Here is a 14,312-nt window from a genome sequence, read left to right on the forward strand (position 1 = left end):
CTCCTGCTTTCGGCAAGAAAGTACCCAGGTATCAAACGGAACCGAGGGTTGGTATTGAAAGAGCAAGTGAGGCGGAAATTTAAAGCCCCTGTGCTAATAATAACAGTATAAATAACCGAAGACATCTTGTAAACAGTGCGGTCATAACCCTGAAACATTAAACAGCGCGGTGGGATCTGGCGCATCAGCTGCCGGCGGCCGCTGCCGGTGCAGGGGGAGCGCCCCGCACTCCTGTTTATCTCAGCCTCATCTCCCACGGGTGCGCTGATCGATAGAGAGGAGATGTTTAAGTTAAAAATTCCCGGTGCTGAAGACCGACTGCGCTTCATCAATAGATCACTGTTCCTGTCCCCGCGGAGCGGAGCGGCCGGAGCGACGGGGACGGCTCCCGCAGCGTCCGGGCGCCGGGCTGCGGAGCCGGGCCGGGCTCCTGCGGCGAGCTGCGGACCCAGTCTCTCCCTCCCCCAGGGCTGTGCTTCAGGTCTTTAGCTCCGGGAAAGCAGACCTCCTGTGGCCCGGGGAGGAGAGGCGGGATCCCCGCAGCGCGGCCGCTTCGTGGAGCGGCAGAGCCGGCGGAGGCTCAGTCCTTTCCCCGCCTAGCCCGAGAGTCTCAAACGAACACTTAACACCGCTCCGTGTTCAGTACAAAGGAAGGTTTATTCACAGAAATAGAGCAGAATCTGCTTGAAGAAAATATATCTATATATCTTTAGGGTGAATTACTTCATAGAGATGACTGTCAAAGTCAGTTTTTCTAGGCATCTACATATTTCACAGGTCTCAGACAAAAGATACACGCGGGGTAGGTTTTGTTTGATCTCTGTCTTTTCTCTAGTAGCTCTTGAACCAGCAAGGCTGTGGTTGCAGGACTCGACTGTACACGCATTTAATAAAGTTAAATAGAGTCGGGATCTCTCGGGGTGGATGGAGTCTTTGTTAGGGCATATTTGGTCTCCTCTGCGCCGGGAGAGTGTCTCTCCCCGTGGCTCTGCCCGGGGCCCGGGGCAGCGGCGGGGCCGCGGCGGGTCCCTGCCCGCCCCGCCGCCCGCTCCACGGCCACACCAGGACGGACGCTGCTGGCCCGGCCGCGGGGCTCAGGATGCCGTCGGGCCGCACAAGCGGTTTGTGTTCACCACTTCTTTCAGGTCACTCTCGGGTTTGCCGGCTACCATAAAAGGCCAAGTCTGTAGCCAGGAAAAGACACGAGTGGGAAGGGGGTTACACATGGAGAAATGCACATTGCAACGCTCATATCGCCAGCGGGTGCGGCTCGGGAGCGTCCGGGGGGACCGGGCCCGGCATTCCCCACCGCAGCCCACTTCGGGCAACGCTCAGCGGGACTCGGGCAGGGGCAGATGCCACTGGCTTCGGCAAGAACCCTTTTGCCTTTCCCCGGCGGCTGATGCCGCTTGGCCTCACAGCCCCGGCGGTCCCCACCGGGCGTCCTCGGGGCGGCGAAGCCCGTCTGATACGCGGCAGAAGGGAGGGAGAAAGGAGCCGCCTGGCTCCGGCACATTCGCATGCCCCCGGCATAATCGCCGCGGGCACCCCTCGCGTTTGGTCGAGACCGGCGTGGGGGCTCCGACCCGCGGGAGCCGCCTCGCCTCGCCGCGCTACCCCGGGCGCAGGAGCTGCTTGGGGCCCCGACAGCCCCCCAGCCGCTCTCCCTGGCCTCCCGCGGCTTAGGGAGCATGTTTTGGTGTGCCTCTGTGTGGAAGAGGAGGGAGGTTATATCTATTGGGTGCTGGCTTTGTTTTATTTGTTTTCCTATGTTGTTGCACTGAGGATTTTGTTTTTAATCAAAAATTATCTCCCAGGCCCTTAGCAGCTGACACAGTGGGTAACGTGCTTTCCCCCAGAGTCCAGAGCTCAAAAGTAGAGCCTGACCTCAGTGTCCCCAGCTCCCCTCTGTGATCCATTTATGAGTCAGGGTCTGCACGTGGGCAGTGTAAAGGCTGTATGTCTAAAAAGAGCCCAGGCAGATCTTGCTTACCCCTGGTTTACATAATTTGTATATATTTTTAGAGCTGGAAACTGGGTATTTCTGGCAGCCGGGTATGGTCGGGAGATCCAGGGCTGCTCGGGAAAATTTTATGTGGTGGGAGCAGCCCGAGGGACACCACACAGCCCAAGGAGAGTCATTGTGGAGTGTGCCTGGGGCAGACATCTCCTCTGGGGAGTCTGCATTGGTATTTATTTCTCCTGTGCCAGTTTACAGGTATAGGAGAAATTTCCTGGACTTGGAAAACCCGAGCGGTTGAGCACAGTACCCCAACAGAACTGTCTTTAAAAAGCTAGGGCTTGAGGACAATATTGTGTCAGGAGACATTGGGGTAGAGACACAGGATAAGAATAAATCCTGGGTCCTTCCTCAAACAGACCCTTTTCTACCCAAATTCCTGTACCTGCCCACTTGCAGTTAGAAAGCTGCCATCAACCCTCTGTGGTTTCTCAGTTGTTTCTGGGGCAGTAAAGTGTAAAGCCTGCCCCTGCTTATTTGTGGCCAGCGTGGCTGCCTGTCTCCTGGAAGGGATTGCTAGGAACAGCAGAGGGGGCTTAGGAGGCTTGGTGCTCAGGGCACAGGGCAGCAGGGCAGCTGGGAGCCTGTCCCCTTGTACAGCACCTCTTTCCACCCCGCTGGCACCAGGCTCTCTGTGAGAAGCGCAGCAAAGTTTTGTCCCCGCACATGCCCCATGCCAACTCCTCGCCCACCTCTCCCCATGCACACGCACGGAGTGCCTGTCCTCGGCAGACTCTGACTTACCAAGTTGACTGGGTGGATGTAGCCGTTCTCATACTTGTCATTGGCCAGGATCTGCCTCAGGTGAGCAATGTAGCTGGAGGCCAACCTCAAGGTGTCCAGTTTGGAAAGTTTGGTGTCTGGGGGCACCCAGGGTAGGGTGGTCTTAAGCCTGGAGAAGGCTTTGCTAAGGACCCTCATCCTCGCCCTCTCCCTGGCGTTGGCAGCATTTCTCTGTACCTGCTTTCCCTCCTGGCTCACTCCATTTAAAGGGCTCTTCTTGGGGGGAGCTTTTTTCCTCTTGCCCGAGGCCCCTCTCCCCTTCTGAGGGGAGCCATTCTCGCCATTGGATCCCTCCTCGTTGCTCTCGGTGGACGCCCCAAACTCTTTGTTAGTATCCATTTTCAGGCCATCGCACTCCAGCATCTCCACCTCCTGCAGATCTTCCACATCACTGAGGGACCCAGTGGACATGGTCTGGAAGATGCCAAACGACCAGCAGGAAAGGGGGGAGGGGGGGAAGAAGGGCAGCTCCTCAAATCTATTTCAAGGCGGCGTAGGAAAGAAGGGGCACCAGTGTTTTCCTCCTCTTCCCTCCCCGCCCAGGACTAAGGCACAATACCAGTCCAGAGAGGATCCCTGCCCTCCCGCCCCCCAACCCCGCTTTGCCTGTGTTTGAGGGAGGGAGTGAGATTGTGTGAGAGAGGGAGAGAGAGAGAGGGAGAGAGAAAGCCGAGGAATTTAGTGAGGACACTAGTAATTTATCTGGGGGATAAGAGAGGCGGATCCAGCCCAGGGGAGGGGCCCTGCCCACTGAGCACACCACATCCCCAATCACAGACCTTTGCACAGGACAGGGAATGAGGTATCCCAGCAAGCCTTTGCCGAGAGCTCGGAACTGGGATTCAAATCTTCACAACTGGACTAAAACAACTTACTTACTCTCTCTCCCCGTGCTCTGCCTTTCTATCCTCCCCCTTCCTCCTCCTCCTTCTCCTTCTCCTCCTTCTTTTCTCCTTCCCCACTTCCCTTTACAGCCCAGGGTTGCTCTCCCCCTCTCTGCCTCCTAGATGACCCAGGCAGCTGGTGTCATGATTCTTGATGAAAGCCAAAATGGGTCATGAGCAGAGAGAGCAGCAGATCTACCAGCCAAGCCTTCCAGGGAGCTTTGTAATGCGTGCCGTCAAAATGCTGTCCTGTAACCTAATCTGGGGGAGATTTGTGGATGATTATATTTGCGAACGCATCCTGTCCAGCTAGTTGCATATTCCAGGAAGGGAGTGCTCCGCTGCCTGGCCAGCAGCGTGGACCTTGCCGTCACAGTCCAGGGGCTGGAGGCAGGAGGATCTGACTTCTTCCAGCCTTCCGGGGTGACGTCCGACAAGTCCCGGTCCCTGTCGGTCTTTGAGTCCTCCCAGCTGTGAATGTTGCGGAGGCTTCCTGGTCCACAGGTGTGCCAAGTGGCCAAGATCCCAGCACTCTGTGAACCCCACTGAGCGGAGGGAGAATGTTGTTTCGCTGGGGAGGGTCTTCGTGGCTGTGGATAGAGCAGCAAGGGTGTGCATGAAATGAAAGAGACTGGGGTGGGGGGGTGTTATTGGATGGTAGAGTTCCCACAGGAAAAAAACCTTTACTTGGTGTGCAGAGCAGATGTCAGCGGTTCATTCCTCCATACCCGTGGACTGTTTTGTCTGCTGATTTGTGCATGCTCAAAAGTCGGGGGTTTTACCTGAATGAAGAAGCAAGATAAGGGATAAGGCCCCTCTTGTGGGACTGAGGGCATTAGGCCGGGCTCTGCAACCCCTGAAGCCAAACATTCCCAGGTTTTACCACAAGCATGAGTGAGTGGGTTGCTGTGCAGCTTGAATGAACAGACTTATGCTGCCATTACAAACTTATGCACTTGTGTATTCAGCCTCAGCAGAGGAGACTTTTGAAAGCAGTTAACTTTGTACTATCACTTGTTCCCCTCCATGTGAAATAGTCTCCTAAATCCACATTTGGAGCCGAAAGAGGCCAATGAATCAGGAACTTGCTTCCATAGCTCCTTCCCTACTCACACTCTTCCTGAAACCTCACAGGTTGCCCTGCAGTCTAGGTTTTGAACACAAGGGGCTAAAGAACTGCACACAGGGACTGCTTGTATTGCAGGAGCAATTCCACTAATTCAGCTGCTTATCTGAGGATTCACATAGCTCCTGAAAAAAATTTGCAGCCTCAGATGTCACTAGTGGCTTCATAGTTAATCCAAAGTCACTGCAGCCACAGGAAAAGTCTCTTGCTGATCTGTGTAAGCATCACACAGAGTTTTCTGAATGCTCTAAAAAACCCAACAAAAACTGTGGAGGGCCAAGCTGGTATGTCCGCCGAGTGCTGTGTACTGTCTGCAGACTGCATTTTCAGTAGGAGGCAGAGTGTCATTTTTGATAGTCAGCAAGGAAGTCTTGCCTATCTCTTGATCCATCTTTCTTCCTTGGCTCCTGTAAGCCAGAAGAAAAAACAGTAGATCTAAACTTTAAACCACGTCTTTATCATTTGTCTGGAAGATAACACCTTCCCCCTCACAATAGGATAAGTACATTAAGATATCATATCTCCAAGCCCTAGGCTCTTGGGAATTCAGTAATTTCTAAATTCATGTTGAGTTAACTGTGCCGTGTTTGTGTTTTCTCTGTATGTAAACTAAACTAAACAGATTGTCAGCATATCAGTCCCAGTTAATGAATTACTTTTTTTTTTTAATAACACTTCTGTTGCAAATCCAAAATATCAATAATCACCACTGTTGAGATTTATGAGTCTCCTTATTTTCTAGGCCTGATTGTTGTTTGTGCAGGTGGAGATTTAAATGGCCGTATCCATTGCAGAGATTTATAGTCCAAGTGATTGATGTCACAGTTGAGCTAAAAGACTCTTACTGGAGCAAGGATGACAGAAAACCAAGTTGAAGTTGCTTGTGTCTCTAAGCATGAGTGACCACAGAGGACAAAATTCCATTAAAATTTCAGCATCAGAAATTCCCAGATGACAAAACAATTAAAACAATATATACTTATAGCCATTCCATTTTTAACTTTATGTTAGTACTTTCTAAACTTTTGTTGTAAAAAGCAGAAGGAACAATCTGGTTCTTTAAAAATGCCTTTAGTATGCTGCTACATATACATTCTGAATATCAAGATATGCATACATGTGTGCCATAAGACTTTAGAATTTCCACACATTTGTAGTTTTTACTTCTTTATGTTTTTAAATATTCAGGATCATTAAAGTTGACCTAATAAAGGCCACACACATTTGAAGAGACACAGGGCATATTTTTTGTATTCATTTTGTGGAGATTACTGCATGTATGTAATGTATACTCACATATATATTATACATATATGTGTATGTTATACATATAGTATAATATACTTTGGATTCTTTATGCATACAAACTATTATACGCTCTTAACACATTTATTCATTATTCCCTCTCCAAGGGGGGCAGCATGAGCAGAGTTAAAAAAACAACATACCTTCTAATCTACTTCCTTATTTGTTACATGACTTGAACCTTTACTTTTCCAGCATTCCTGCTTCTTATGTCTCACCTGGCAAACCCAGGGCTCGTACCCCTAATCTGACTCCAAATTTCAATCCTTTTTCCCTCATCTTTAGCCCAGTCCTCCTGACTTTCTGAACAGTACCTGATTTGGAATAGAGACTGACAGGGTGGAAACCAACCCAGCCCTGTGAAAAGGGTAAAACTGGTGTGGCTGCAGCCACCCAGATAATGGTGAAACCCCTTGTTCTCCAGTAAGAAGAATGGTAATACACTGGCCACTGAGTTAATAACTGGCTGGGAAAGACAGATGGAGCTAAAGTCCTTTTGGCCTTTCCAGTGCATTTTTTGCCTTCATTCACGTTTTAAAAAGGAAGTTGAAATGCTGGCATGAGGAACATCAGTGCAAATCTGTGGATTTACCCTGTAGATTGCTTTCTCCTCTGCAGTGCTCTGGTTATGCAGGACCATGCATTTCTCTCTTACTCCTAAGTAATAGACCCACTAAGACAGGCCATTTAGGACGTACTGGGGGTGCCAGGGACAGAGGTTCAGAATGTCTGGTCTGAAGGGTGTCAGATGAGGGACACATCTCACACAGGCTTATGCTGGTCTATGGCAGGTTACAAATTTCCCTTTAGAAAGGAAGTCCCACTTTTTATGCCTCCAGTCTTCCCTTTCATGTGCAGGAGTAACATGGTAATTTAAGATCAGCTTCGGGACTTGAGGCCAAGCTTTCTGCAAGTATTTAATGGTTTTGCATGACACAGCATGGTTTATTTTCTGATTTTCTGTGTCATTTATCAAGGCACCATATTTTCACTACATATTAAACAGTCACTCAAGAACAAACTCAGATCACCCAGACCTGAGGAAAACATAATCAGTTTCTGGTTTTGAAATTATTTGCCCAAGTACAATACAGGTGTATTCTTTGGAGAATAATGAGGAAGTCACCCACAGGCAGCCAGCTGATCATGAATTATGTTCACTCAGGTTTGAGAATAATCAGTAAGAAAAGTGCAACTGTATTAGTGTTTTCAAGTTACCACTTTAAAAAGAAAACCTGGTTGCACTGAGATTTCTCATGGTTACTCTTGGTCTCACCCAGAAACCAAGTGAAATGGTAAAAGGACTTTAGAATCATACTTTAACATACCTTAAGTGAAATAATGCCATAATATAATATACACAAATAACTAACACTACTAGTATTAATAATATAAGGTATAGTAGAGTATGAACTGTGCTAGGGAAATTAATCAAAATTGTTTGTAACAGTGGAATAGCTTGTGGGAAGGGTCTGAAACCCTTTCACATCTCATTTCCAGTGCTGTATATATGTTTCAGCCACAGTTTTAATTTGAAAGGTAAAAGACATTGTGAAAAATAACATAAAACAATAGACAAGGGAAAAAAAGTAATGTTGTTGGCAAAAGAGTAAAAAGGATGTCCAGGAGAACTGGCTCAAGGGGCACATATTTGTATGTGACATCATCATCACTGTCCCTCCCCAAGAAATCCCAGTCTTTTCCTTCAGAGCCCTGAAAAATCAGAGCTTCTTGAGAAAGTCTTCTCTGGAATAGTTTATTATGAGGGAAAAAACCCAATCCAACAATATTTCCTTCTATGTTCATTTTAAATGAAAGGTTTTGTGGATACTTAGAATGGAAAAGTTTCAGTCTTATTGATTAGAAAATTTAAAAGGGAATAGTCTGTAGTTCCAAGAAAATTTACGTAGAAAATTATGCTGGAGCCATAGTTCCATTTCATGTGATTTTTCTTAAACCTTGAAATATCACAAACCCATTGAAATTCTGGGAAGTGGAGTTCAAGAAAAATTTCTTCAGTGGATATTGAAAAAACACTTTGCGAAACCCAAAATACCTAATTCCAGATTTAATATTTCACTCTTTTTTTGTCACATTGATGACAAAATCTGTGACAAATGTAAACAGTACTTTTGTTTACCACAGAGAGCATCTGTACATATAATAACTGGATGACTTTTACCTCCCAGCCTTATGCCATGCAGTACCTTTTCCTTGAATGGCTCTTCAGAAATCAGCAGCACTGCTCACAAGGTAAACCGGTGTGTATGAACAAGAATAGCACAAACTGCCTCTACAGAAGAAAAGCCATGATTGAATATCCTAATGCCTAAGAGAGATACCTACAAGAAGGTCAGTGTTTTAATCAGGAGTTGTCTTAATCATCAATTCATCAAATCCTGATGTGACTCACATCCTCCTCCTATTCCAGATCTGTGGTGAGGGCTTTGGGTCTGCTGCTGTGTTAAGCAATATCTTGCTGTGATTTAGAAGCTGAGTACACCACAAACAAGAAGCATGTCAGATATAGAAGTTACCAAAGCAGAAACAAGACAGCTAATCCTTGACATGAGTGCTCAGCCCAAGCTTTCAGTGAACTGTTCACAGATGTGCTAGTGAATCTCCTTTGGCAGGATGCTTGTCTGAAGCAAACCTAGGAGAAATTAGCTCAGTTGGTCAGAGGATGGGACTAATATTGCAAAGGTCATGGGTTTGATCCCTGTATGGGCCATTCACTGAAGAGTTGGACTTGATGATCCTTGGGAGTCCCTTCCAACTCCAAATACTCTGTGAAACCTAAGTGGCTGTGTCATGTTTGTTTTATTATTTATTCCTCTACAAATTTATTCCTATATTATTTTTTCCTCACAGACAGTGAGGAGAGGTATCCTCTTCCATCTCTACTGCAGATACCATTACTAGGTATTGCTTCCAGAATGCATCTCTGAAATATTTTTACATTGTAAACTACAGACTCTTTTATGAAGTGGTCAAAAGAGAAATATGCAAAAAAGCCAGTAAATCTTATGTAAAGTAGTCATTGAAGGATTAAAATGCAGGCCTAACTGTTTTGTTTTGAATATCTCTTTCTGTGATGTTTCTTTATTGCCTAATCCTTTGCATTTTTATGACTTTAGGACATGAAATTTGTTGATAAGAAATAAGTTCTCTTTGCCTTCCAGTTATTAGCACATCGGATCAAGTTTTGGAAAACAAAAGACTTTTTTTCAGAGGGAAGTGTGGAAAAGAAGAACACTGTAGAGGAGTGGCAGGAAGAATGTCAACTATTCTGGTAAGATTTTATTACTCGCATGGTTTATGGCATGATGTGTGTGTGCGTAGACACAGATTTTCTGGAATTCCTATTCACTTAAAGTGCTCACAATTTCTGAAAATCAGATTCCCACAGCATCCATCATTAAACACAGTAGGCTGGGCTATGTTCTATGTTCCCATCCAAGTGAAACATCACATTCTGGAACCCACTCTTTGTGGGCTGCTTTACTCTATTATAGATTGAGTTGGCAACAATTTGTGCTGCTGGACTCCCTTGAGCTCTATTTGTCACAGGGGCTTTGCATTTTACATAGGTGGCCACATTAAGCCTTTAAAAACACATGCTGAACTGCAGTGACATAGCTGCAAAACTATTTTGGCTAAAAATACTGATATAATAAACCAGCAAACTGGCGATACTCAGCTAGCCACGTGTGTGATCACACATAGGGGTTCAACCAACTCAGCAGTCAGCTGAAGAGTGTATGCATTGTGGATGAATCTGAAATGGGAGTGTTAGCTGGAAAGACAAAGGAGAAAGCAGATTACACATCCTACTCAAGTGACAAAGAAAGACCACAGTCACTGTGCATTTCTTTTGACTGTGATAGGCCTTATGCATGCCTCACAAACTGTGACTCTCGAGCTCCTGGAACATCCCCAAAGTGGGGTCATGGCACTTTGCCACAGTGCAGTCCTCTGATTTTATGGTGCGTATCGTAGTTCATAATACATATAGAAAATGGTGTTGTTTTAGAAAGCAGTATTGCAAAAGCACATAATAAAAGTCTATTTAAGTAATTTGGAGGAAAAAAATAGTTTTGACAATGAACCAGGGATAACATACAAAGAAGACCATAAACATGTGTTGCAGTGGAGTCCCACAAGGCTGAGAAAGGACCAAAGAACTGAAATTACAGAAGTGAGGCATGAGAAAAAGCCTCAAGTACAGACTTTGAAGGTAGGCTGGCTCTCTTTCTTCTCCCTGCTTTTCTTTTTTTTCTTTTGTGTGTACAGATTTGGGGTGATGCTCAGACTCCCTAATATGCAATTCTTAACTGAGGGTGTGACCAACCCAGAAGGAAAGCTGGTTAAAGGAGGAAAACAGAGAGATGAGTCATCAGACCTTCTGTTAGCCAGGTCCAGCACACTTGTGCAGTTCAGTAAGGGGAAATACAAAACAACATCTAAGAGCTTCTCTGAGTCTATCCAGAGCAGAAAATGCAAGTTTTTTAAAACTGCCAGGAAGTTAAAGCATCTGTTCCAAGGGATTAAAGCAGCCCTGTTTTTTTTAGAAAGGACAGAATGGGACTCAGATATGTACTTGCTAATTTTTTAAAATCAGATGGGATGATGGTTGAGGCTAGTGTGGAGAGGTATGTTAGCCAAGATCTCCTGATTTTAAACAGTAAGGAAGGATTTTGATGCCTTATTTCACTCTCCTTATCATTTCAGCTTGTTCCACCCTGAAAATAGACCTCTGTTTGCCAAATTTTGCACCAAAATAAGGCAGGTCTCTCATTCTCATGCAGGCTTTTTGGATTACATAGCAAATTTACCAGATATCACATATAATCCCATTTAACATATACCAAAATTTGCTGGCAGAAGTATCTTGATGTGTATTCTGTAAGGCCTGAACAAAGATGTACACCACTAGGATCTGGATTGACTGAAATTTCCACAGAGTGGAAAAGATGTGTAACATTGCACCCACAAGTTTTCTTTTAACACTGTGAATGAATTCCTCAAAAAGGTTTTCCATGTATGCAAAACCCTCACTCGGGAGCTGCTCAGCCAGTCTGAGCACAGGGCCTTTAAGGGGAGTCAGTGCAAACTTCCACAGGGCGCACACTGGATGTCTGGGGCCAGCTTGGGCTCTCCAGGGTGAGAGCTGTGTTTTGTGCTGAAGAACTGGCAGTTCCAGTTCTGGGAACTGCCTGGTGCAGCACCCATAGCAATACAACATGTCATCTGTCTATTTCTCTTCCTCCCATGCCCTGACTCACTGTAGTCTTTCATCTCTCCTTGGCAGTGTGTAGCCAGAGCCCCTTCTTGAGGTGCAAGCCCTGGATTGCTGCTGCATTTCTAAGTGTTGGTGGAATTAGTCTTATAGCTAATGGCTCGGTGACATGTCTAACACAACCTTGCTTCTACAATTTATGGTGCAAATTAACCAAGTGCAAACTTAGGCTAATTTAAAAGAGACAAACTCTTCTTTGATTAAGATTCTAGCCAGAAACCTGGCATATGTGCAGTGATTTTGTCCTACGTTACAGGCTTTCTAAGTGTCCACAAAAGTGGGAACCTTTCTGCTCCAATCTCTCAGTGGTAAAACAGGGATGAGAACGCTTCCCTGTCCTACAGAAACATTACGAGGTGCTTAGGCACTATGGTAATGGATACAGAGGGTAGCTAAGATAAATAACCTGATAGATGCAAGAAAATGATTGATGTTAGAATACTACAAATATGTTGAAAGCCTAAAATATCTTTGTGATGTCTCCTCATTTCTTGAAATGCCAATTAACATTTTTCACTCAGATACCTGATGTTTACATTGGCACATTTTTATGCTCATGTGTCTTACAAAATGGATACTTGCCTCACTTTGATTTTAGATGAAAGCACTCATCTCTCAACCTCATAGTAATTCTGAAAGATAGAAAAGTTGCTTTCATAGGAAGAAAAACAATGAGTTTTGATCCTGCTAGTGATGAGTGACAAGCCAGAAGTTTAATAAACAGACCAGGAGTACCATCATTGGTAACACTATAGCACAAGTAGCAAATCACCATTGACTAAATTACTCCAAAGTCCCCAAGCTCTCTGTGAAGAAAAATAAAGTGTTACTTTGGTTTCCTGTAATCCTTCCCCAGTAAAAACACAGGATTCCCTTAGGAGAGTTAAAATCCATTACTAGGCTTCTTTATGCCTTTTTGTAACTAATTGTCACTTCCATGAAGGGTCTTACTTCCTTGAACCATGAGCTAATGCAAACTCTCAGGGTGCAGTGAGGCTGTAGAGAACTCAGCTTTTATGCCCATCTTCTTCCTGAGTGATTTTTTTTTTTTTTTTTTTTTTTTAGTTTCCCCACTCCACCTCACAGCTTTCTAAGACTTTCATGGTACTTACCTGTGCAGTGGCCATGTCATGTGCAGGATAATGTGCTCTGAAGCATCTCTTTGCAGGGCTGTGGAAAGCAGCCAGGCAGGCGTGGCACCCAAAGCAGAGCACTTTGTACCACAAGCAGAATGAAGCTGGCTTTGTTAAAAGGAGGAATAGAGCTTCCTTTTCTTCCCTGACAGCTGAGCATACCCTCAACTCATCAGAGCAAGCCTAGATGTTTTCTTCTCACCCAAGGTACTGCTTTTTCCTGCAATAAAATATCATAACTACTTTTGTTTCCCATCATTGTATGCCACTCTTCCCCTTTTCAGACTGCTTGTGTCACAGCAAATTTATAAATTTTGCAGCTTGTTCTGTCTGGCTGTGTTTCTCAGCAACTTAAATAACTTATCTAACTGAAGCTACTAAAGAAACTCAAATAATATTCTCTAATTTTGCATTTGGATGGTCAAAGCACACATTTGTAACTCCATAAACTACATCTGAGCTGAGTTTGAGCTACTCAGTATACTAAAATGAATGCAAATTTTTATGAATAGGTAAATGTATTTATGAGCACAGTTGTAGAGGCTGGGCCCTGTAATATATCACGAGGCTCTTTGATACTAAACTTACTTGTACATATGGTATGTAATGATACAAGTGACATGATGTGCAAGCAATTATAATAGTCAAGTAATTTCTTTATCAATCTGTCCCCTTCAGTTCTGAACTATTGTTATTACAGGAAAGTTGTAAAATACAGCTCTTGCTACTTGAGTTTTTTGGTTTCTTTTGAAGAAATGGATGAGGAAAGCTAAACAGCTTCAGAATATACAACCCTATACAAGGTGTTGGAGAGGGGGGAGGGTGGCTCAGTGATGAATGACCAGTCGTTCAATTGTTTTCTTTCTTGCAGAAATCAGAGACAGAGTACAGTTTATCTTACCCTGACTTTTAGCAAGACAGATTGCCAAGCAAAACCTCTGGGTTGAAGTCATCCAACCACCAAGTAGAGTAAAGAGACCATTCCTGTTACCTTTACAAGACTGACCCCCACCCTCAGTGCCTTTTAAAAATGGTGTTTCTTTCTGAGGTTCTAATATGAACTTTGCCTACTTTCACACCATTTTTTATGCTGAACACAATATGGAATGGTTTATTTGGGGCCCAAATACTCCACTGTTATACAGGCTGAGACTAATTCATCTGTGTGCATCCTTTGCAAATGACAGTCCTGGGTGCAGAATTCCCCATCACACTGTGTTTAATCCTCCCCCATACTTTATTTCAGCTGCCACTGAACTTGTTTAGCCCTAATTTGAAGGTTTCAGGCCTGTGCTACTACACTGACATCAGTCAAACCTCTCTTTCACCTCATGGGTGTGAATGGGGACAACTGTTTGCTGAGAGGTGAAAATCCCTAAGTAATGGCAAGCTGACTCCAAGACAGGCTGTCATTGTCCCAGATTTTTCCCTGCACTTCCCTTTAGTTACATTTTTCTTACCAACTCCATTCTAGTAATTTGGAACAATATTTCTGGATGTGGCATCCTGAATTTATTTTGCCCACATCTGAGAGGGAACATAGTTCTTAAGTAGCCTTAATCATGTCCTGAAGGTGACAACTATATTTCCCTGTGACAACAATAAATGAATCAGTAGATTAAGTCAGCAAAAAAAAAACTTGGCCAATATGCACTTTATCAAACAGTTTAATAAAATTCAGAGGAGTACAAAAGTCAGGACAGACAGAAAGAGTTAAAAGGGAAAGATGGTTGCACTTGCAGTATCTGTTTCTTGCAAGAGA

General features: G+C 44.8%; 1 protein-coding gene across 1 annotated transcript; it reads right to left on the reverse strand.

Annotated features, from left to right (window-relative positions):
• Nucleotides 1-682: 682 nt before the first annotated feature.
• Nucleotides 683-3,319, reverse strand: TCF21 (transcription factor 21). Its single transcript, XM_053938836.1, has 2 exons — nucleotides 2,765-3,319; nucleotides 683-1,184 (listed from the first exon to the last, which is right to left on the reverse strand). The coding sequence occupies exons 1-2, from the start codon at nucleotides 3,212-3,214 to the stop codon at nucleotides 1,095-1,097; spliced, it is 540 nt and encodes a 179-aa protein (XP_053794811.1). The 5' UTR covers nucleotides 3,215-3,319; the 3' UTR covers nucleotides 683-1,094.
• Nucleotides 3,320-14,312: the final 10,993 nt, after the last annotated feature.

Source organism: Vidua chalybeata, chromosome 3 (assembly GCF_026979565.1).
Source record: "Vidua chalybeata isolate OUT-0048 chromosome 3, bVidCha1 merged haplotype, whole genome shotgun sequence".
In the NCBI taxonomy this organism is placed as follows: domain Eukaryota; kingdom Metazoa; phylum Chordata; class Aves; order Passeriformes; family Viduidae; genus Vidua; species Vidua chalybeata.